Below are 25939 nucleotides of genomic sequence, written 5' to 3'. Positions count from 1 at the left end.
ATTATTTCTTTTATGTAATCGTAAAACCGTCGTTTTTGACCCCGGAGAGGTCCATCCTCTCAGAGGGGGGACAGCAGCAGGGAGGAACAGACGGGAGTGTTGTTGTCATCGTGGCGCTTATGTCAGTGTCACAATGCTCCATTCAGCCGGGCTCCCCAAATCGGAGCCGACAGACCGACGCGAACATAACAAGACCCGAGCCCCGACGTGAACTCGGAACACAATGTTCTCTGCTCCTCCACACAGCTGGATTACACACACACACACAGAGAGAGACTGACTCGCGCTAACAGCTGCCAGCGGGGAGGGATGGGAAGGACTGGGAGGAGGAGGAGACCGGGGGTCCAGGAGGAAAGACAGAGCGAACACTTTCCCCCCTCTCTCCCTCTCCCTCCTCCACAACGCTGGAGCAGAGAGAGATAAGAGCTGGCCAGTCTTATATGTATTAACCCTCGGATGATCCTTCAATTTGTACCACTTCCATGACCCCTGGACAAAATTTAGACATCAAAATATTTGTGATACATATACAGTAGGGCTGGGTCTTGACTAAACATGAGAATCACTTTCGACATGGGTTTCAACAGTTTTAACCCCTTCCTAGCCAGTTGTTTTTGCTGCAAAAACACCAAATTTCTATGGGGCTCTATGGGGGTTTATGTCTGGTGACTGTATTTTAAGTGATAAATAAAAAAAGAGAGATATCTAAAATCCCCTCGGTGAAAACTTCTGACTATAATACTGTATGTCAACAAAATAAAACAAGAATTTGGGATTTTGCTTTATCCATTGTTCATATTTCAGTTCTGGAAATTAGCGCATATTTCATTAGATATTGCCTCATTCACATAAAATTTGACAAAACTTGTAATACAGAAAATATTTTCCTTAATGTGAGTAATAAACTTGGGAAGTTTCATGGTGATATCTGTTAGTTAAAAATTTCTACTTTATTTTTACATTAAAAAAACCCATTGGACATTTTTGTCCACTTGAAGGGTCATGGGTGTGGTAAAGATTCATCATTACGGGTCCAAAAATTGGACTTTCATTCTGATATTTGGGACATCCAGAGTTTACCCAAAGATACACCTCCTTGCCAAAAATCAGGCCCCAGTGACCTTTCATTTGACCGTGGGGAGTTGGGAAAGTGTGAAAGGTGGAGGGGGTAAAAGGAGGGTTAAACTGGGTTCTGTTTCTCTCTGGAACACTTAATCTTATTAACTGTGACTGAGGTCACTGCGTCGAGGAGGAGGAGGACACATTATTAAGTGTGTTTCAACTGGATACCAAACTGTGAGAGAGCGTGCGTGCGTGCGTGTGTGAATAACTACGTTTCTGTTGAGATTCTTCTCACAGTGACACACTAACCAATGTCACACAAAAACACCAATAAAATAAAAAAAAAGCAGGCCAGAGAGTAGAGTAGAGAGACCTACTTCTGCAGCTGCTTATGGCCGTGTCAAGTGACTGCCACGGGACTAGTAAACCATAACCTCCATGATGCAGTGCAAGGAGAAGTCACCCAGTAAAAGACAGCGGGCGGGCAGGGCACCAACATTTATTTATTGGATGCAGAGAGAGCACATGAAGTTCTGTGAGAAAAACAAAACCGTGGCGTGCATTTGAAAGTCTGAGTTCAGAGCAGCATTTGCAGACTGAGGTCAGATGATCTGTCAACAAAAACACTCTGCATGTGATGGCGGTGCATGTTTTTGCAGAAATAAGACACCCCCACCCCCGTCTCAAGTCAAACTGGCAGAGATCTGGTCCATCTAGGAAGAGAAGCATGTGCACTGCAGCCACAACCTTGACACCAAGCCAAACCCACAGGTCTTAAAGCTTAGGATTTATACAGAAACCCCCTTTTTATAGCATTCCCACTCTATTTTTTTTTTGTTTAATTATCCGTTGACTTGAGTATCTCCAGCTGTTTGTTCAATGTAGCTTTTAAACAGAACACTTACTAACCTAGATTATGCTCGTATGATTTCATTGTCAAAACAGTAAAATGTCAATAAAAGCTGCAGCTGACAACAGATAGCTACACCGACCTGTTCTACTAAACATGAATAGGGGCCAGTTTTGTCGCCTCCGGGGCCACAAACAAAAGGACCCGTCAAGTGTACACGACGTACACGTACACACCGAGGATCAGCGAGATCAATCTGAAGGGAGGCGATGACATCAAAAGCCACGTACGTATGTGTATGTCTGTCGAAGTTATGCAAGCAGAGTTGGAGAGTCAGACTATCCTCGTCCTTGGCAACAGGCTGCAGGTCTTACACTCGGTGAACTCGGTTTCTTCAAGTTTCACATTCAGGCCGGTGCTGTCTGTCTGTCTGTCTGCCATTTAGGCTTCCTGTCATAACATCCCCCCTCTTTACTTTTTTTCACTGTAACTCCATCTCTTCATCCTCTCAGCCATCCGACCGACCGACCGACTGTCCTTCCTGAATTTTGCTGAGGCCGTGCATGTTCAGGATGAGGAGACAAGAGACGAGCGAGAAAACAAACTCAACCAAAGTGCCATTGCCTTGTGCAGTGCTGAGCTTATTTCCCATAACCCAGCCACCCTTGACCCAGCTGTTTCCTCTCTCTCTGCCTCTCTCGCTTCCTCTTTTTTTTTCTGCATTTCTCACAACTCCGGCTCTCGTCCTACTTTTTTAGTTTTCTTTTTTCATTTTCCGTCACTCTCTCCCCAAATTCCTGCTGCATCAAGTCCCACTGAGCAGCACGGGCCTGTGTGTGTGTGTGTGTGTGTGTACTGTACTTGGCAATGACCATGTATAGCAGTGCTACTGTACAATGTCATCTGTAACGTAACACTCACACTCATTCACGTGCACTGGGAAAGTGGAATCTAAGCCATATGGTTGGAGAGGTGGTGGAGGAGGAGGAGGAGGGGGGGTTGGGTGGGGGGGTGTGAACGACTGTCGAATAAAGTTTCTAAAAATACAGTCGTCCTTTAAAAAGTTTGGGCTATTAACAGACTGTATTCAAAAGGAGAACAGACAACCTACTGTACATGGCTGTGTGTGGGTTTCTCTCTGATTGATGGGACACACACACACACACACAGATCCATACCACCAACCACTGACTCCACACTGCAACGATTGGGCAACTAATCGATTAAATTCACTTTTTTTTTTATCATTAATCATTGTTTAAGTATTTGCTCGAGGCAAAACCAGCCACACGAACGCCGGTTCCAGCTGCTAAAATGTAAAGATTTCATGCTTTTCCTTGTCATAAATGGCATTAAACTCAATATCTGTCTGTCTTTGCTGAATTTTCTTATTAAACAAGCAATAAATATCAATGAGCTGTGGGAAAACCTTATCAGTTCTCTCTATGTTCTGGCATTTTACGGATAAAAATGATTAATCTATCAATCAGGAATATTTCCGATAAAGATAACCGTTGCTGGACGGCCTGTTCCACACACACCATCAACATATTTTCAGGCTGACTTGAACTCATTCTGCAGATCTGAGCATCAGAGAGAGACCCTGTCATGACATCGGCAGCGTCAGCTTACGTAATGCAGCTAAACTCAACTGATTCTCTGATAAATTTGTAATGCTGTAATGCCGCAGCATGAGGGCCTGATAACATTAACCAGTCTGCTGGAATGTACGCTGATTAACGACATTACGTGTACGCCGAATCAATGTTGTTACAGGAAAAAGTTATGAAATCAAGAAAAAGAAATATCAAGATAACTGGAACTGTTTTTTCTCTTTCTGTCTTTCTTTCTTTGTTGTTTTCTATATCTTTTTATTTTATTTAGCCTATTTATTTAGAGAGTGTGTAGGTCCATTTACCTATCTATGATATGCACAAGTTTCTGAACGTCACTATATGGGGTCAAAACCAGCTTTTGCATTTCCGGTGGAATTTTACGTTTACATGGTTTTCAGTCGTTGTCATAGTTGCGGTAAACGCATGGATCTATTAACGCTGGCTTTTAACACGGATGACGTCAATTTGTGTGATATCCATTGTTAAAAGCTGGTGTGATGATCCATGCATTGAAAAACAAAATCCATGCATTTACTGCGACTACCGAAACCATGGAAACGTAAGCATAAAATTTCACCGGAAGCGCAAAACCGGCTTATGTTTTTGACGTTCGGAAAAAGGTGGATACTTTAATCATATAAAATTACCAAGGGCTGTTCATTTAAAGCAGAAGTAAGCGGAATTTTTGTGTTAATATAAGTCTTAAATAGTCATATCTTCCGACGGCAATCACTTATATAGAGTGTTTGGTCTGAAACACGGGTCTGTTAGTCACTCTGCTCTGCTGTAAGCCGAGGAGAAAACTTTCCTTGTATCCTACAACCTTTATCCAATGAGGAGAGAGAACGGCATAAAGGGGCGGTCCTCTCTGTGTGTGCAGCCAAGGGATGCGCGTGAATGTGGTGACGTAGGGACGAGGGCGGGGACTGCTAACTCCATCGGCTGACAGGAAGTTAGCCAAAACCACCGGATCGCTTACTTCTGCTTTAAGTTCATTGAATGTCATAAAAAAAGAAAAAAAGAAATGATATTCCTTTATGACTGTGTCTGGCATTTGATAAATAAAAGTTATATACAGTATATATATATATATAAATAAAGATAACTGGAACTGTGTCTGTTATAAATACTGGAGAGAAAAAAATGGTTGGGACTGGATGGGGGGGTAACAAGTTCAAATGAATCTGACTCCAGAGAGTATGTGAATGAGGGGTGGAGGATGGGTGATAAAGAGAGAAAGAAAGAAGACCCAGTCAGAGAGCAGTAGGTACTTGTTAGGGCAACAGTCACACACACACAATCATCACTATGTAAGGACCACTCCACACAGTGTGGGGCAGATAACTGGGTGACCCACCAACCACCACCACTGCCCCCTCCTCCCTCTGCGTGCCCATATTAGTAACTCTGAAGAGGAGAGTGGGATAAATATAGGGGCTGGCTGCATGCAGGCAGACCAGGCCAGGCCCTGCTAAGGCCTTGTGAGTTTGCACCCAAGATGGATACGGCCCATGGGAAAGACAGGGAGTTAACACAATCTGCCCCGCAGCTCCCAGGAACAGAAATGGAAAAATTGTGTCACAAGCTGAAGTTCGACACTGACCGGCGGCCGGGGCGAGCAAGGAGGAAAGTCAAGTTCATGGGGGCTTAACTCCTCGATGCAGCGTCCTCATTTGAGTCTCACTAGAGACTTCTGTCACATGTCATCTCTCTAACTCCCTACTGTCCAACACAAGCAAAATATCCAACCAGCGTTCAAGAACAGATTGCTGGGTAAAGCCAGAGACACAAGAAAAGAGCAGATGAGGTCGGCAGAAGAAGAGGGGGGTCAGAGGAGATAAAGAGAGAAGGATAGCAGGTCATACTAAAGATAGACTTTCATCAACTGCTATCCAGATGCCAGCTGACATACTGCCCAGAGTACAGACCCAGTGTTTTTCTGTATGTAGATGACACAACACAAGGTTTTTTTTCCTAAAAATTTAGTTCCAGTTTCCCCCCCTCTTGGTAAACCAGCGAGTGAGTCGTAATCCTGAGCAACAGCCACCTTGGTGATCTAAACATACCTGACCCAGGCACGCAGCACTATTCTGAGACAGACTCAGATTACATTTTAACTCATAATTTAAGACAAACTACAGTCGGAGATACAGTAGTGCAGCAAAGAGGCTTGAGGCCAAATTAAGCTCAGTGCATAGAAACAGCGGCTAAATAAGGGGAACCATTCCAACTTTTATAGCTTGTGGTTAAAAAAAAGTGTTAAAAAAAAAAGAGAAAAAAGTGTAATTTATAGCTAAATGAACTTACAGTAAAGGACACACATCCATTTATAAACACTATCAAATGACTTTCAGCAAATATGGACAGCTGGACCTCAGGTAGGTCCAATCGCATGTCGGTTATTGGAGCTATTTATACGAACTTAAACAAAGTTAAGTGGGTGATTTGATTTTAGATGCACCACACGACTGACTGACCTATATCCAGCTGCCTATATAACATCCCCCTGGCTCAGCTGCCGAGGTCTCTCCACTTGACTTTGTCACGTTTCTTTCAATCTTATCAGTTCTCTTTTGGAAAAACAACGTAGGCCACACAAACACACAGTCAGGCGGCGCGAGCGGAAGAGATGGGTTTGCTGGTATTTCTAAAATTGGTGGGATAACAATGGTGGTTTAGATGCCATTTAGCTACAGGTAACACTTAAGTCCATCAACAGCCTCCAGCCTTGTAATTACGCATTCAAACCCTGGTTAATCATTAGAGTCCTCCTGTGCTCACACAATCCGACACACCGAGGCGTTCGCACTATAAACAAAGCGCACATACGCACATACACACACACACACGGGGTCTCGTAAATCAAAGGATGCCGAAATCGCTGGAGCTGTGATGAGCACATGAGTCCATCCTGAGCAATACAAAGAGGAGTGGCGGCGATATAAACACAATCAACAGGCGTCATGCAATGTGAACAACACTACCAGGAAGTCAGACGATTCCCACATCTGCTGCTATTTACCAGACACACACACACACGCCTGCCAGTTTGCACTGTGCGTGTCTGTGTGTGTGTGTTGCAGCCACACATTTGACCATAAAACCTTCCTTGTGCAAACTCAGTTGAAAAAAAAAAACCCAATTTCCTTAAAATCTGGGTGCAGCCGTCCTAATAAAGACTTTAAATGTTGAGTTTGCTCAGTAAAGTCAGCTCGCAGCACAGTCACGTGTTGAACAGCTGAAAAACAATGCAATTAAGACGAAGGCTGCCCTTGACTTTCCTGAAAACACTGACACGGGGCCAGTTCTCATGCAGGGTGCGACCAATTAGCGGCTGCACGAAGAGTCGACGTTACAAAACAACGGCAAAACCAAACACACTAGAGTAGACCTACAGTAAATAAACTGATTTTGTAAAAGAAAATTGGGTAACGCTGATTTGATCATCTTTTAATCTAGTTGTAGTAATGTATGCATTGATCCCCATTCCCCCCCACCCACCCACTAAAACTTATCTGAGGCAGCTCCACATGAGAGCTTGGAAAACACTGCAACAGACAGACTAGTCTTTGATCGGTCCTGAAAGTGCAGCCTTGTCTTCGCCGCACATAGACAAAGTCAACTAAATCCTTTATACATCTCACAAAGCAGAGAGAAGCCGCTGCCTCGCTTCGCCTTGATGTCTGGAGACGCTGCAGATCACAGATAAGATCACCGTCAGATACATTAAGTGTTACTCGACCTCAAAACATACAGTATATCATATAACTTCAACCTACTGACCTGTGGGGCAGAGAGGGCGGATGTTTATTGAGGAGAATTTGTGTTTTGAGGTCCCTGAATGGCATCTAATCAATGGCAAAGAGTCTATAAGAAACATTACCTTTTAATTTCATACATACTAGAGAGACTTGAGAAGTATTGCTCTATTTTTCTCCTTCTGTCATCTTATTTAGCTCCTTTTTCTGATTGTTTATTCAATAAAAAACACTCAAAACTATAATTATAATCATCACTCCAGGCGCTCACATGGTGAACAATGCCCCAGCCTTGACTAAACAAATAAAGGATGGACAAATAAGGCCTCATTGTTATGAGTCTCAGGTGATTTATGGCTCACTAATGCACCGGCCATGTGGCTTCCCTCTATGAGCAGTTGTGTGTGTGTCTGGACCTGTAAGACAGACAGGTAGGATCTAGGGATGATTCACACCATATAGAAGAAGGACCATCATCATGTCTTAGTAAGGGCAAAAGGAAGCACGAGGATGAGTAAGAGGCTGCGACGTCATCAGGAAATACATTTGACACTGATGTTGCAAAAGTGCAATAAGTGTGTCAGCTTACTCACAGCGTCACAATGTTGAAATCTCCAAATATGTTCACGAGCATTCACTCCATACTTTTTCACTCAGTGTTGAAGTGTATAATCATCCATAATTCAACCAATGACAAGAACTCGTGTGTGATCAGGGGCTGTCTGAATGAAGACCCTTATATTTCATAGCATCTATACTTTTGTACATTTATAATGATATATATAAAATATTCTGTAACACTTTACAATAAGGGACCTTAGTTAGTACATTATTAAGCATTAATTAACTGTATACAGATATATTAACAATCATTATTATGTCTTACTTAGGATTAGGAAACACATTAATTAATGTAGCCTATTAGTAAGCAGTTAATGTTTACTACTCAAAGTTAGTTAATAAATTAAAAGTTGAATAATGTAATTAGTTATCATTACACTAACGCTACACTATTAGGCCTATGCTTAATAATGTACCAACTAACGTTAATTAAGGGACCCATACTGTAAAGTGTTACCAAATATTCTCAGACTACATCAGTGTTTCCCCCAGAGTAGCCTACTACAGTATATCCACTTTTTTTTTTTTAAGTTGCCACTTTTCAAACTTACAGCTGGTTGATCTGATTATTTGACACCACCGCGTCGTCGCTGAAGTAGGGCACCATCTTGGCTCCGCAGCAGGAGCAGAAGCTGACCGCCGACGAGCTGTCGGTGTCGGACACTGCACCCAGAGTCATGCCGGCGCAGGGGGAGAGAGGAGGAGAGGAGAGGAGGAGAGGAGAGAGGAGAGGGGGGTGTCAAGTGTTCCTGGTCCGACTGAGGGGAGAACTTTTTACTCCTCTCCGGCTGTCATGTGCTCCGGCATGGCGAGGAGGCGAACAGCTGGTTTCCTTCGGTGTTTAAATGGTCGCAATACGGACACACAAAAGTGACGAAATAGGCTCCGTTAAAAGAAAAGATAAAAAGAGATGTGTCCCAACCTCAATTCTGCTGCAATAACTTTTTTTTAAAAAAAGGGCAACTAACTAAAACAACCACGTTGCGTTGCGGTTCCCGACAGCAGAGCCCGGCTGCCCAGGATGTCCCAATAATACAGCGGAGGCGCGTGCCATGTTCTGTTAATTAAAGGAAGTTTCCGTACCGCTTTTCAAAACATGACTTGTCCCCAAAGCCCCGGCTCCTTCACTAGTGTGTACAGTACTGACTGAGACATAATGTGTCGGTCAAACTCCTTCCACAGAAGTCATAGGAGGGTGGAGCCGGGCAGAGACACGTGGGTTTTTTTTCTTTTTGGGAAAAGCGGGGAGCCAATGAGGAGGACGGGGAAGTCCGCGCGCCCTGCCTCACCCCCCTCCCCTCCCCTCTCTGCTGGCACTGTAGCACTGTACTGCACTGCAAAAACTCAAAGTCTTACCAAGAATATTTGTCTAATTTCTACTCAAAATGTAATTTGTAGTCAAAACAAATCTCATTATACCTAAAATAAGACTCAACACATAAAAAGTAGCTTGTTTCTAGACTTTTTTTTTTTACTTATTTCAAGCATATTTACACTTGAAATAAGTAGAAAAATCTGATAGTGGAGTAGGTTTGTCTTTCTTTTTACAAGCACAAAAAACTTCCTTTTACTGGCAGATTTTTCTACTTATTTCAAGTGAATATTTGTTTGAAACAAGTGAAAATTATCTAAAAACAAGTCAATTTTTAGGTGATGAGTCTTGTTTTAAGTGGGAAGAGTTTAGTTTTGACTAGAAATTAGACATTTTGACAAGAAATAAGACAACTTTTTTGCAGTGTGTACACACAAATCCACTGACACACACACAAAGCTCTGTGCAGGTGTTTACCCCCACAGGTGAGGCTGCCTAGTTCCTCCTTCATTGTTAAACAGGGAGCCAGAGGGAGGGGAGGGTGGTAAATTCAGGGTAAATTATCAGTAAATTCCCTGCCTGCAGTGTTTGGTTAAAAGCTGCATAGTCTCGGTGCTTCGTGGCACATGGTTGCCAATCCGTGATGATGGATTATATAAAACTGTGGGTCAGGATGAAACGCTTTGGTCACCCTAAATCATTGTTTAATATTGTTAGAATAAACTGCTGTCCTGCAGCTGATCGAGTGTCCTGGTTCAACAAGGTCAGTGGAGGATGTGCTTATTAGGCAGAGTCAATTAAACCCACATGGGCTTTTTTTGTTGTGTTTTTTTGTTGGGGGGGGGTTTGGCAGTGAGTGAGCTCTGAGGAGACTTCACTTGTCCCCTCTCCACCCTCTTTTTCTCCCAGCGCAGAAACCTTGTGCCCTGGTTACATAAGGAGTGAGAGCAAATGAGAAACAGGCAGAGGCAGAGGATATCCAGGCCTGTGGCGTCTAGGTACAGTGAGGATGAGGATACACCAGCTGACAGACCCCATGCTGTAAGATGTACACTCACTTTTATAGCCTATTAGCTTCTTTTTATATATATATTCTGCTGCAGGCATACCTACATATACTGTAGGCCCCTATGTAAGCTTAGCTGACAACATTTAAAAAACAAAAACTACAGCCCACACATCATACTTCAACTTCACACCAGCTCGTACTAAGTGGCTTATATTATAAACTAAAACATCTGCAGCACGATGACCTCTCGGGCTGAGCAGCTATAAGCTTTACAACAATGTTCATGGTTTTATGTTCTGGCTGTTTTCCAGAGCGGAGCAGTTATATTATCAATGAGGAGTCAGACTGAAAAAAAAAAAAATAGGGCACTATTAAAACATGCTGCTGTTACACAACACAGATTTAGAGAGTTCACAAACTTTCCAGGTCATTGTTGCTGGCCGTTTCCCCTCAGTATGTACGCTCATACTCCAGAAAGGAGAACTGTGAGGACAAAACTGGAAATGAACTCACTATTGATCCTAGACTCATCACCTCATGGCATGAGCGCCGAGACTGAGGATGGATCACATCAATAAGGTCTAATTAATGTATTTTTTTGAACCACTTCCATGCATCATGTCCGTGTCAGACACCCCCTCCATAAATAAACAGATTATCTTGTTTCCTTCCCCTTAATTGTGACTCTGTTTCTAAAGAAATTCAAACATACTCTGGGATACTCAGCTTCCTGATACTCGTCCACTGACGTACGCTGATGCAGCCGTAATAATCTAATACCATTCAATGGTTTAGTTACAGGAATATCTAAGGAAAAATGCCAAAGAAACCAAAACTCACTTTTGCCACAGTGAATTGTGTAACAAATACAAAAAAGTTTAAAGCGTCATTTTCTGGTTTTCATACCTAAAACTTTCACCATTGGGAACTCATTACTTATAATTGTATTCTTTTATTCTTTCCAAGTCAAGTGACCCAACAAAAACAATCCATGCATGAGTCATTTAAGCGAGTCAAGATACATCGACATTTTTTTTTCTCAGATGGTGTACTCTCCCTGAATAATTCATGTTCTGTTTCAGCATGCAGGCTTTTTCCCTCATTTTCAAGAAGCCAACGACTGTGCAGCAGGTGACGGTGCGTATATTTCACGCTGGATTCCACCGGTTACATCACAGAGGAGGAAGTGTATACACACATGCCAACACCTGTCCTCCTGCCATTACGCTACACTTTACCTCCTCTCACCTTCCTAATGACTACTCTTCTTGTGTCACGGGGGCAGACTAGTGTCCACTGAGCTCTAGTCTGTATCTGTAACCACAAAAAATTCACACTCACACGGCCGCTCCGCTGCTCTTGTCATGTGGTTCTGTTTAGCGTTGTCAAATAATTTACCAGCGCTCAGTAGGAACTTATTTGTCTGTGGGCTGGTGGTAACGTGAGAGTCTGTTGTGGCGTTCAGCTGAGGCTCAGACAAGTTGCACAACTTTTTTTTTTCTCCTTCTGCTCTATGTTTTCATCCGTCACTTCATGGGAATGGGCAGAGGCATGCAGGTCAGCTGTAGCTATGGAGCCGAGTGTGTATGTTTATGTTGCTGAAAGAAACCTCCAATGCAGCTGTTTACCATGTACTGAGCTGGAAATGGGCTGCAACACTCTAGCTGTTAGCTACAACAGAAGATCCCACCGGTTAAAGGGATAGTTAAACATTTTGGAGAACTGGCCCATTGCCATAATCCCTATAGTCATAGCAGTAGGTTCGTTACCTTTATTTGTCGGTGCAAGCTCTTTTTAGATCGGCGGAGCAGAGCCGCGAGCTGCTCAGAGCTACGCTACGGAGGCTAATGGGATTTCTTGGTTTCCAAAACGTTGTGACCTGCACATTCACCACGCTATGACATAATAACAGAACGTTACGAGACGGAGTTGTTTTCGAGGCGAATGCAGAGACTCCTTGCCAAAAAACTGCCACAGATGGGAACACGCATCAGCGGTTTTGCATGAACCTCGAAAACAACTCTCGTAACGCATTATTATCTAATAGCGTGGTGAATGTGCAGGTCACAACTTGTCCACGAGAGCGTTTTGGAGTTGTTGGATTGTGTATTTGATGAGAAATCCTAATAGTCTGCGATCCATGTATAATTTGCCTTGCCTTTAAAAACAAACATCCATCTTCCATCTCAAAATGCCGACCGTTCTCCGAAGTGTGATGATGGAGCTGCAGCGGTGGCTAAACAACTGGCCGCACAACCTCTCCAACAAACGAACACTTCTCAAGAGTGAAAACAAAAGCGAAGAACAGCAACGCCTTCAGTACAAATGTTTGCTGACTACTCAGCCCACTCAGCTGCGATAGGAGCACTTAACCTTGGAGAAGCAGCGAGCCCTCGCAACAGCCGGATAAGACAAAGACAGATGTGTTAGTGTCCTGTGCACAGTAACCTGACATGCACCGCAGCTGAAAAGCACGAGCTGAAAATCTAGCTCTTGGTCCGAGACCTTACACTTGTAATTTTCCAGTGCTCGGTCACATATTTGGCAAAGATATATTTACAAGTTGGGTGATTTTGTTAGGATAACACTATTTACATAGCATGGAGTGACATAGTCCTATGAAGCATGTGCATAATGGCAATTTTTACAAGAATCAAGAGAGTGAATATGCAGTCCGTTAATTCTTTCTTACCATTTTAAGTTGTTACATGAAATAGACTGAGTGAGCATTTTCTGTACTGTGTTCTGCAGGAAAAAACAAACATACTGTGTCATATTTTTTGCAAACACAAATGTCCTTTTGTGCTGCATAACCTACATTCTGTGCAGAAAATCCAGCACAGGTACAGTCTCTCTTTTTAGCGGTGGGAAACTGATCTACTGTACATAACCCATGTGGTAGTAGTAGTCACTAATCTAGAAAAAGGGAGTACTCCATGTCCTAACAGCAGGTGTGTGAAGAGAAGAGAGGGGGCAGGTGTGGTATCCAGCGTTGGGTGTAAATGACAGAGGGAAACCCTATAAACCTAAGGAGGCATGTCTCCGCACGACGCTACGAGCAGTTTGCCCTCGGGTTGGAGTTGGTTGCTGGCTGCACCCTTCGCTTCTTGTTTACTAGCAGCGCCCATGGAGGTGTTGACCTGATGAACCTGCTGTACTCGTGTTCATCTGGGTCACAGCTGATGCACCAGTCCATGACATTGATATTAGAGAGTAAAAGAAGGCTTGTAGAGCAGATGGTGAACACTTTGCTGCTTTTAACAGCCCCCTCCTCTTTTGTAGCACGATTGCACTTACAATAAAGTTTATCTATCTATCTATCTATCTATCTATCTATCTATCTACTGTATCTATCTATCTATCTATCTATCTATCTATCTATCTATCTATCTATCTATCTATCCTCCCTCAGATATCAGGTCACCTATGATCAGTTAATTTCATACCATCCATCCTCCAAACTGCAGCATGCGGATGTTTATATTCGTTTTTGTTTAAGAATCTATCATTTTTTCAATGTTCATTAATGGGCTCCGGACTAATTTTAAAATTGTTCTATGGTTGCAAATAACATCCTTTTGACCATCATTTAAATTTTAAAATTTGCTTTACAATTAGATTAAATCAAAATTTGGACGCCTCAGACGCTGTCTCTCAAATTCAGCAGTTGCAGCCTTCAGTCCCTCTACTGTTGTGTTCTCTGACCCGGATGTATCATGTAAACACGGAAGAACATCTCTAAGCGTATCTCGCGCAGCCACTTGGAGCTACTGCTACAACAAGGCTAAGAAAGAACAGAGATCAAATTAGTTTTTACCGAGCAACTTTTTCATGTGGCGGCTTCAGGACACTTGGGTCAGTACGGACGAGCAGTATGGAGGTATTTGGATGGACGATTCAAAAGTGAGCACTATCCGCCGCCATTATATGACAACCCGTTGCCAGTCGGACCCCCCCTGGAACTCCTAAAGCGTTTTGATAACTACTATATAACTATAATTTTGGGTGAAGTATCCCTTTAACATACTCCAAACAGCCTACATTTTGACAAAGACCTTTGCTCTTATTGTACAGCCTGACCTGTATTGTATTGTATTATGTAAAAGGAAATGCTGCACAGTAAGGAGACAATGGACGAACCACGTCAGAGCGAGAAGAACTCAACAGTAACACCACTCCGCTCCTTTGTTCACATGAGGCTTTTCTTTCTTTTCTCCTCCACAGCTCTAGTTTGACTGCAGCAGGTACAACAATCCCCTGACCCGGGCCCAACTCTGCAACAACTTCCCCTTCAGGCAGTCGCACAACAAACTTTCCAAACCAAACAGAGAAAGGAACTGAAAGCAAAAACTGTCACTTTGACGGGGACGCTTCAAATGGGTCGTTACAGGTTTGCTTTTACAGCGCTGATGATGTCGTTTAATGGCATAACCAGCTTTTCAAACCGATTTCCTCTTTCCATTGTTTGCCCTTGGCTCGTACTGTACGCGTCCTCCACACCTCCGCCCTCGGGTAACAGGTGCAAGAATAAGACATCACATACTGCAAAGAAATCAGACTCAGCGATCTGAGAAACACACCAAGCAGAGCATCAATGTAAACAGTGGACACAGAGAGACACCATGCAGGGTTCAACAACCTCATGGCCTACATTTTTGCTTTCTTGCAGGAACTGTTGTTTTTAATTTTTCATTCTCCTCTTGTTTGACCTTTTTTTTTTAATTTTTAAATGTCTGCTTCATGTTCCTGTTGCATACACAGTACTGTAGGTATATGCCCCATCTCTGAAATCCCACTACACTGGAGATATTCTTGTGCACAAGGTTTAAAGTGAATGAATGATCACTGATTAAGTTTTTGAACGGTGCACTGGCAGAAATCAAACACACATTTCACCATATAATGCAAACAGTATGTTTCAATCTTTTTTGGCAGCTGTGCCACGTCAGCTGATCGCCCTGCAGGCACTCAGAGGTGGGGTAAGAAGCAGCACCTCTCAGAACAAAATGTATTTGTAGCTTTGACAATTTTCTGAATGTTAATTTTTTTTTTTTTTTTATGTTAAATGTTGGTTTTATAACACTGCCGTAGAAAAAAATAAAAACTTGTCTTCCACTGTCCTTGACAGCGTCAGTCCTGAGGCAGCGCAGTGTGTGGCAGAGATTCATTATTGTGCTGCAGTAACATTATACTTCATTGGTGTGGTGTGGTGGTGCAGCGGGTACAGACAGCTGTTTGTGTGTGTGAGTCCGTGTGAAAGACACAGTTACAAAGAGAGAGTGAGATACGGGGTGTGAGTCAGTCAGGAGTTCACTAAATAAGTGAAAGAAGAGACAAAGACGATGGAAACCAGCGGGGAGGGTTGAGACTGAGAGTGAAAATATTGCTGCAAGAGCCAAAAGCTGGACTCTCCGTGGCCCCTGAACCAAAGACGGTTTATAAACCAAGACCACCGATTATGGTCGAGTCTTTCTCCCCACAGTCACTGAAGTAAATTTTGGACTCATTTTTCACAAGCCGCATCTCTTCTGAACAGTTTGACACGAAAATGGCAACTTTCAGACGGACACATCAGGAGAAAATCCACTTTGTTCAAGACCTGTCTCTGTCTCTACGACACACTCTCGCGAGATCAGGCACAGATCTCCTAGGTAACGTCAAACCAACGGCCGCGAACTCCCGTGAAAATGATTTAAATTATTTTTGTCATGCTAAATATTACTGTTAGTAGTGTAAATATTTAATGTTATCATAAGAAAATATACATATCTCACTTTCATCTACCTACAAATTTTATAAATCCACACACACGTTCACAGACGAGGTGGTGACGGTTGGCCACGCCCATTTAGAGAGACAGGAAGTGTAACCATTTCTATCATTGGAGCAGCCTCTGATGGAGTATCTTTCCGTATATTGAATATCTTTGCCTGAACCGTGTGCAGCTACTTGAGTCCGTATGGATGGACGGTGGGGAGGAGACGGTTAATTGGACCTCGGCTCTTATGTAACACACATTAGGGGTCACTCGGCGAGGCCCTTTGCTGCACCCAGTTGTGTGGGTTTGTGCTATAACGCTGAGCAAATGGCAACTACAGTACGTAACTGCGCCAAGTGGTAAAACAGGATAATGTTAGACATATGGGGAATAAACTCTGTGTGTGTGTGTGTGTGTGTGTATATATATACATCCATGGACATGACTTCACCAGCTGCTGGTCTGTTGTATTACCTAACGGATAATTGGGACCACATGTCCTTCTAAGCGCTATTGGGGTGTGTTAGCAGTGATGTCATGTTTCACTTATCAAATTTCTGTGACATTGCCCAAAACCTGTTCTAGCATGTTCCATATCGGGTTGAACTCTTGCTCTCTTGCTGTGATGTAAGTAAGCTCATCTTGGACCGGTTGCGGTCATAAATTGGAGTCATTGTTATACGGTTTGTCCGGGGTATCGGTAGTATTTCTGTCACCGGTGTGAGGTCATGGTCTTGGACCAGTTTGTCCATATTTTGGAGAGCAGGACTTCTCAGGAACTTGGAAATGAAACATGAATACTAATACGATTTGGTATAAAAAGGGGCGGCCATTAATCAAGGAAGAAATGATTTGATTTTGGCAGCAGTCTGTATCCTGGTGGGGTGAACAGCAAAGCCAAAACATCCATAGTTACACTACACTACGTTTTGTGTTGTGAACTATCCAATACTACGGATTCAGAGCATGCAGCACAAACACATCTATCCTCCAGCAGAAGACACTGGAGGAAAGACATCTGAGAGGACGCCCCAGAAAGACAGATGCTCTTTGTTGTGACTGTTGTCAGTTGTAGCATCTAGCTTGAGAAGATACAAACTGTTATTATGCTTTTGTTAGCAATGCATGTGTGCAGAATAAATAAAAAGATTCTTGGGCCTGACAGTTTGCACACAATACCCTGCTGTGTGTATGAGCTCAGGACGGACAACTGTAGACCAGAAGGAGCCTGTGCAGTTTCTTTTTTTTCCAGATTGTGTTTGATTTCGCCAGGCAGGGTCTCAAAGTGCGAGGGGGTCCAAGACACGCATGAGTGAAATCTGAGAGTAATCCTGGGTCGTGGCCAAAAACCGAAGTGGGGGGGAAGAAAAAAGAAAAGCGACGCAGTGGAGAAGTTCAATCTCAGTCCCTCGGAGAGGAACTCTGCTTCGACATTAAAAGATGAGACAGGAAGGTAACTCTGTGAGATTCTGTTGTTATCCACACTCAGAGGTTCTGACAAATATCTCACACTTTGTCAGACGGATTCAGTTTGACTGTGAATGTGATGTGATGTCTAACAGCCTTCTGAATGGACGGACACATCACTCACACCTGTCTGTGATGGACCTCCTCACAGCGGGGAGGCATCAAACTGTCTTTGGCTCAGCTAAACAGTATAGTCTTCTTGCTGCAGTATCTCATTAAAGGGATAGTTCACCCAAAATTGAAATTTCACTCTATCTACTCACCCTCATGTTGACTAAGGGCTGGGAGAAGTTTCAGAGTCCTCCGTGGCTTCTCTGAGTTACACGGGGTCTCGGCGTAGCAGTGCATGTCCATATAACGGTCGCAAATGGATACCAACTGTCTTCGTAACAAAAAGACACACCAAAAACCATCCAAATACCTCCATGCTGCTCGTATGTAATGTCCATCTTGTATTGAAGCCCCGAAATGCGAAATTGTCCCGAAAAAAATTAAATAAGTCTATATTTCAAGCTTGTTTGTAGCGGAAGCTCCTTTTTCCGGTGCTTCAATACAAGATGGACATTACATACGAGCAGCATGGAGGTATTTGGATGTTTTTTGGTGTGTCTTTTTGTTACGAAGACAGTTGGTATCCATTTGCAACCATTATATGGACATGCACTGCTACGCCGAGACCCCCTGTAACTCAGAGAAGCCACGGAGGACTCTGAAACTTCTCCCAGCCCTTAGTCGACATTAGGGTGAGTAGATAATGAGTGAAATTTCAATTTTGGGTGAACTATCCCTTTAACTTCTGTATGAGACAGCAGCAGCAGTAATAACCAGTTGTAGTTTAAAAGTATGAAGTATAACTAATAGAATACATTAAAAGCTTATTGCAGGAAATCAATTGACAAAGCCCAATTATTTGGACTGCACTTCAAAGCTTAGATTAGTCAACAAAAGCGCCTTACAAAGTCCATTAAAGATGGAAAGGCTGCTCAGGCTTTGATGTTCCACTCTCTATTTAATGGCTGTATGTGAACGTCAACACAGACAGACAGACTGTGGTGTATAGGGATTACATTTAAAATGATAGAGACAGTGTTTCTGTGTTCAATAGTAAAGGGTTATAGGCAGTGAGTGGGTCAAACACACGCACGCAGACATAAATCCTCTGATTTCATTTGAATTGAAGGCCTTGGCCCCGCGATCCTCCTGCACAATGATGACAAAGACGCCTCTGTGAGTCATCCCAACAAAACAGGTACAGCGGTGACGTCCTTGTCTTTTATGAAGACACGCAGACGCACGTCAAAAGTGAATTATCAACTCAAAACCACAAACCATCAGGGAGATTCATGCAAATCAACCCCAACTGTGACATCAGTGAGCTAACATAATAATATTGACTAAAGTAGGCTTCTTATAAAAACACCATTTGTTCAAAGCATAAAAAAAAAGACTGTGCCAAACATGTAGCTTTGGCACAAACCTCAAATGACACAGTGTTATTTCAACTGTGGGGGAAAAGGCACAGATATGTAGAAATGTGCAGTTTACCTTGGTTAGTATTTATCTAAGAAAGTTGTCATCAGTGGGAAAACGATTATTCAAATCCTTTAAGTTAAAGCATGTTTTGACATTTCATATTTCCCTTTGACACTACTATTGCAAGGCCAAGGTGCTTGTGACAATGAGAATCTGGTGAATACTGACTTTGTGTTGATTACTGTGCTTGTGGTGCAGCTCGTATGACACAGATCACTCCCACTCCGGACAAAGAGGGCATCATCCAGTTTCATCCCCACCTCAATTCAACTTCTCAACAGCTAACTCCTATCATAACATTTTCAATTAAAAAGTTTTTAACAAATTTTTTATCTTTGCATGTGTTTTTTAACCATTTTTGTGAGAACGGTACAATGTGCTTATGTGTGGTATCATTGTGTTGAGTATATCTGCTCCTGCACTGATGATGTTCTTCTGCAACGGAAAAATAAAAGTACTTTTGACTTTTTGACTTTGGTGGGAGTTTAAAAGGAGGAAAGTAACTGAGACAAAAAGACTCTGTCACAGTTCCTTGTATTCAGTAATTGAGGAAACTCTGTAAATCTGATGTACAGCCTCCCCCTAGTGGCCTGAACCTCAACCTGCACTTTCTCGAGACGCTATTACAAACTGAAGTGCAGGCAGCAGAGATATTCCAGGAAACTGGAGACAAGAGAATGACAAAACAGGAAGTGGTCTCACCTCCTGGGCTGGGAGCGGCGGTCATCCTCACCACTGCCCGACTCCTAGAGAGACAGAGAGACAGACAGACGGACCATTAGAAAATATATCATCAAAAAAAAACAAAAACAGAAATGGATGTTCAGTGCCTGAGTCACTTTTAGATCAACCTTGGAAACAACTGCTAACATTTCAAAAAGAGCACACTGTCCGCATCGCATTAACCAAAGAGACACGCCGGTCTCTATTTGCATCATACGCTGAGTCAGACTCAATTAACCTTGTGTTAAAAGAGCGTTAAAGTTGCCGCGGCTACATCAAACCTTTTCATCTGTGACTTCAGTCACAAGGCAGAGGCGGCGTTGGTATTTTAACTGAGGCTCAGAGCAGGGACCAAGGATAAGGCTGAAACAGACTGTGTGTCCATCCATGCCCTCCCTCTCCCTCCCCTAACTCTATCTCTTCTTCCAAAATGCAATCATCCTCCCCCCACCACTGCAACCAGCACAGTTCAGTTCACTACACACACACACACACACACAATTTTAATCCCAGCCTGTCTCAGTAATCCCTCACAAAACTCAGGGAACTTTCTCTTTGGCATCAATCTCTCAATCCTAAACCAATACATACAGATACATGCAAAAACAAAACACACACAAACTGTACATAATTATGAACCCACAGAGTTACACTAAGTGTACACACACAGACACACACAGACACACACAGGGGACAGTGAACAACAATAATAAGGATGCTAATGCTGAGATGTAAAAAGATGATGACGGATGAGGAAGATTAGGGCGGAGAGCTGGATGCAGCAGGTCAGGAGGAGCAGGGGCTTGAGGAGGACGGATAGAGTTCATCTATTCCTGTGTGTGTGTGTGTGTGTGTGTCTATATCTATGTGTGTGTGTGTGTGTGTGTGTGTCAGCCGCCACAGATGTGATTAGTCTTGGGGAGAAGCAGCTGGCTGAAAGATGCTCTCTGCATCATCGTCGTCGTCAGCAGCAGCAGCAGTCCAACAGCCTGTCTCTTTCTTCAGGACAAAATATGGTGACACAGAAGAAATTGGACTCCATGCATGAACCCAAACCCTCCCTGCACACACACAAACACACACACACACACACAGGAAAAATGCATAGCTCAGCAGATTTCAATGGCAACTGTGATACCAAGATACCATTACACCGCCGCAAAGCACTCACACTACTCAGTCTGACGCGATGTGCTATATGTACGGTACTTTCCACTGTGTGATTTACAACAGTACCACACACAGCATATACCATAATAAGCCTGCATGGGCTGTGGTGGTTATAGGGTGTAATGCACAGGCTGGTCTCCATGGTTACCGTGCCACCGCATACAGTACTGTAGATGTGTAGGGACTAAAGGGAGTGGTCTTATAGCCAATGAGAAGAAGAGGAGGGGGGGAAGGCTTGGTGTTGGTGTGCTGCTACTAGGCAGATTATACCGCACACACACTGTAGGGTGTCCACCCCCCCCCCCCCCCCCAACTGTGCTGAGGGCAAACGATGCTGGCTGCTTCAATCGATGGGTCAATAATCTGTGTTAAATCTGTAAAAAAAAAAGGAAAGTGTTGCTAATAAGAAGCTTGGGGAGAAAGTATTCTCAAATGGTAATGTCATCTCAGCGGTGTCTCTCTCTCATCATGATTCTTCATTTTTCTTTCTCAGCTTCTTCTCTGCTACACACACTGCTCTGTTCTTCTGTCCCTTTTCCCAGGTTTGCGTCCCCTAACACACACACAGACACACACACACACTCCCTCTCCCTCTCTGCACCAGACATCTCACATGGCTGCTTGCTTCCCATCAGGAATGGGTCTCATGACAAGCAGCTGGTAACCTCAGCATGAGATCCTTTCACTACCTCAAAGCTACAACCCCCCCCCCCTACACCTCCCTCCCTTCAGGGTCCCAGAATTATGTATAAATCCATCTTATAATCGTAACTCATGTGTGTCGGACTCGTCGTTGTGTCTTTGATCTCACAGCACACAGACCGCCGGTCCCAAAGATTTTTAATGGACAAGCGTTCAAATGTCGCCAAAAAGCAATGCTCAAATGAAATTAAAGCTTCTGAACTGTAATGCCATTCAGAGTTATGTTGTAATTATGTTTCTTTGCTGCGTGTGATGTGAATGACTCCATTCATGTGTGTTGTCTGAAGGTTTTTTTGTTTTGTTTTTTCTTTTTAATCAAATTTCCCCCACCACCACCGCCGCCGCCATCCCATCATACAGTCGTTCTACAGCCGCTCCCATTATATTATTCTGATGTTTGTCAACAATCTCTCTCTCTCTCTCTCTCTGCTGGGGATTTTCCTAAATCCATTCACTGTAATTTGCATCGGCTGTCCCATGTGATTCTCCATCAGACTGGCCTTCATGCAGCCTCGGGCGGTCCTGGTCCATGCAAAACACAACGCTTCAGCCATAAACAGTGTCTTACAACATATAACTTAATTTGTAGCTCCTACTGAACTGGGCAAAAAAAAAGCATTTAGGTTTTTGGAACAAATTACAATCTGAACATCAACTTTAAGCCCCTTGTTTCATTTAATGAAGTCCTGGTGAAATCATTGCAGTCTACTTTATGTCTGTGTGCAAGTGTGTCGGATGGGACTAACCTGGCTAAGGCTAAATAAAGAAAATAGAAAGTTTGCAATGAAGAAGTGGAGGACCAGCAGCTACATTTTTTAATTTATTTTATTGTACACATGTAGTCAGATTGTGGTTAGATATTCAAAAGTGGCTAAGACCCAAAAAGATTAATTTTGAATTTACAACACTGAATATTTTGTTGGGAGTACTGGATGCAAAATGCCCGCAGATTGTAAACACGATCATTCTTTTGGGGAAAATATTTATATTAAAGACCCAAACTAAAACATTTTTGAACTTGGTTCATTTTAGAAATACAGTGCGTCGCCAATTTCATCGCAACAAATCAAGATAAGGTGAAAATGCATAACAAAAAATGGGAAAAACTTGAGTAAATGTATATTATGGTTGGTAGTTTTACATCCCTTTTTGTTGTAGTTTTGTTTCTCTTTTCTTTCTTTTTTTACTTTTCTGTCCTGTTTTGGTCCTGTTTTATTATGTCATGAGGTTTGTTCTGTCCTTTGTTTTCTGTCTGTCTGTTTTGGTTAGTGTATTGTCAGTATAGCTACATTGTGTATGCTATTGTCTGTTTCCATTAAAGACAAAAAAAAAGAAAAAGAATAAAGCATCACCATTAGAGAATAGATGTTATGGATGGATCTGTGTCAGGAGCTGGGAAGCAGACATGGAGAGCCTCAAAGTGTCAGAGGGGATAAGAGGACAGTCCCACTGCGTCCGACGGGGTCTGACAGGCCTGTCACATTAACCTGCTTTCTATGGATCTGCCTCTCCCTTCACTGTCAATCTACTGACTGAGTGGTAATAAAAGCCAATTTGTAGGCTAACATTACAGTAGTTTGGTTCCTGACAGACACGACTGTCAAATCGGACACATAACTTTTTAACCCAGCAGGCAGCATAATAAATATCATGTTTATAACTTACTATACAGCTATTGAGGTGCGCATCAATTTTACTGTACAAGTGCTAATTTGAAACGACCATGGGAGGAAGTGAGTTAGCAAACATGAGCTCCATCTACTGTAGCTAAAGTTGAAGAAGGTAAGTTAGCAGAGCCACTTAACTTTGCACAAAGCTAAATAAAGTTAGAAGAAAGAGCACAGCCTGTATCCGACTACTTTCAGGATGTAAGTTAAGTTAACGTTAGTATGATGCTAGCTGCTAAGTTAGCCACCCGTTTGCTTCTGTCCTCTGTGTATGTGTAACTATGTATGACAAGAAACTAACAAAACTGAGACAAAAAAAAAAGTCAAACCAGTTCACGGACACTTACAGACACACACGGGCTGGAGGTAGTGCTCGGTGTCGGGGACCGCTGGACGGTGACCAGCGCCATGTCGGCTGCTGCTGCTGCTGCTGCCCGGCCAGAGGCTCCCTCACATCGGACAGTGAAGCGCCGAGACTCCGCCGGACATGATGATGGTTGTTTTCGGGGCAGAAACTACAGTAATACCACCACCACCACCGAGCAGCTTGAGCTCCGGAGGTTATTTCTCCGGCCGTTGCTTAGTTGCCCCTGCTGCTTGTGTCGAGCTCAACAGAATCATGACACACATCCGGTTGTTACGTCTTTCAAAATAAAATACGCATACAGGAAATGCTGATTTTTTTTTACGGTATTTATTTATTTTTAATTCAAAACTTGGTTTCACATTACAAAAACAGTTTTTCATGGAAAAATGTAATTTAATGAAATTTAATGAAAAATATCTGATACAGGAAATAAATCCTTTCCATCAGACTCAAATAAATAACAACATACAAAATTTAAACACAAATACCAACCCATACATAATCACTAAATACATATAACAGAATAATCCCCAAAAATCTCAAGAAAACTACAAAACAAAAACAAAAACAAGAAAGAGAAAGAAACAAACACAGAGCCAGAACAAATGGGTCACAGTTTCAGTATGTACAGAACAGAAAGTAGCCTACAATTCACATCAAATGCTGAATTTACCAAACCAATACATGATTAAATAAGAGGTTGGATTTTATATTCTGTTAATGAACACTTGAAAAATAATGAACCAAGTGTTTTTCGAGTCTCTTAATCGATTATTCATGCCAAAGACGGTTTATCTTTGTTCATGCTGTCTGTTTTAGAGCGGACAATTTCACGCTTTTATTTTGGCAGGTAAAAATAAACTTCCGCTGTTAGCTTCTCTGGCTTCACACCACAGATGCAGCTGTCTTGCCGGTTACGCGCATGCGCAATGGCAACCAGCTGTCAAATAGGGTTTGCTGGGGTATTTAATGGATACTTACACTCCTATTCATCCAAAGATCACTACGAAGCGATTAATCAAACTATAAATAATGATGATTGATACAAATATAGCGAAAATGTGGGTGTGTGTATGTGCATGTGCATGTGCATGTGTGTGTGTGTGTGTGTGTGTGTGGTATTATTAGATAGGTTATACAGCATCATGAATAATGCATCTCTCTGTGTGTTCTTCTCTGCTTCTACACATGATCAGCTGCAGGACAAGAAAGACCTGACCTTACATCTCAGTGCTTCCATGATTTTGCACCCACCCACCTCTCTTGGGAGATGAGATATGGCGGTGGGGGGTGTAAATGCAGGGGGTTGGGGGGTGATGGTGAAGGGAAAGTCAGGCGAGGGTCATGCAGGAAGTGAAAGATGAGAGGGGATACACACTACACAGCACTCTAACACATTCCTTATCTGAGACAGCCTTGATGTCAGGTGTCAGATCTCAAAGAAAATACCTTTTCCCTTGACTTTTTATGGTCACTGCACTTCATTCATTTATTATTACACAATCAAAGTAGATGCTCTGGGATGGAGGGATGGGGACAGAAGGGAAGGTGTGGCTGGGGTGTGAAGCTGAGGTCTAGGAGTGCTCATTTTGATTCACTCCATTGCATTATCTGGGTCATTGCCTTCTCCTCCTTCCCCATCCTCCATCTCTTTTCTCCTCCGTTCCTTTTTATTGATCATCCAATAAGCCTCTGTGTTGAAGTCGCAGGAGAGAGAGAGAAGAGAGAAAAGGAGAGACAAAATAAAAACAAACTGATTAGGAGGTCCTTAGGTATAGTGCCGAGAGAAAAAGCGAGTGATTGCCTCGCACTTGAGGCGTATCAAAAGGAGTGATGAGAGAATCGGAGATGGAGAGTTGAGATAGAAATAGAGAAAACACACAGCAGAAATGATTGCAAATAAAGAAGTGGCAGAATGATTGATGACTCCCGCATCCTCCCCCCTCCACATATTCAGCCCTGCAGTTTGGGTGTATCCCATTAGGCCTGTGTGTTTGTGTGTGTGAGCAGCTGTGTATGAATGAAACGTCCTCTATTTGTTTTCAATTCTTGGGGTAATATCCCGTCTCTGCTAAAAGTGGAGACAAATTGTCTGTCCAAAACATTTTGGCAGAAGGAAAGACCTCCTCTTAGCTAAAAAAAAAACCATAATATCCAAACAGTTAGCATTTACTAAAGCATGATGGATGACAAAAGAGCGGATGGAGAAGGAGCCGTGCAGAGGGCAGAGGGCAGAAGAGGAAGAGAAAAAGAAGAAAAAAATACATATAAAGCTTCTGCAAACAGGTAACCACAGCAGACAGGGAGAGACTGAGGAAGCAGGT

The 25939-nt window shown here is 42.8% G+C and overlaps 1 protein-coding gene across 2 annotated transcripts in view; it reads right to left on the bottom strand.

The window, feature by feature from the left end:
• ssh2a (slingshot protein phosphatase 2a) overlaps window positions 1–23843 on the bottom strand; it is a 38115-nt gene extending 14272 nt beyond the window's left edge. The window contains exons 1-2 of one of the 2 annotated variants that reach the window (XM_085794868.1): window positions 23596–23843; window positions 19689–19732 (exon numbers count right to left, since the gene is read on the bottom strand). In XM_085794868.1, coding sequence (XP_085650994.1) covers window positions 19689–19732; window positions 23596–23658 — 107 coding nt within the window. In that variant the 5' untranslated portion in view covers window positions 23659–23843. Of the gene's footprint in view, window positions 1–8458; window positions 8775–19688; window positions 19733–23595 lie in introns of those variants that run through there. The other variant, XM_085794867.1, reaches the window with a different exon arrangement.
• Between the last annotated feature and the right edge of the window lie 2096 nt (window positions 23844–25939).

The sequence above is a fragment of the Trachurus japonicus genome, chromosome 13 (genome assembly GCF_045865225.1).
Source record: "Trachurus japonicus isolate A0001 chromosome 13, Traja_1.0".
Lineage (NCBI taxonomy): Eukaryota > Metazoa > Chordata > Actinopteri > Carangiformes > Carangidae > Trachurus > Trachurus japonicus.
Note: the sequence above shows the minus strand (reverse complement) of the source record. Positions and strands in the feature narration are given on the sequence as shown.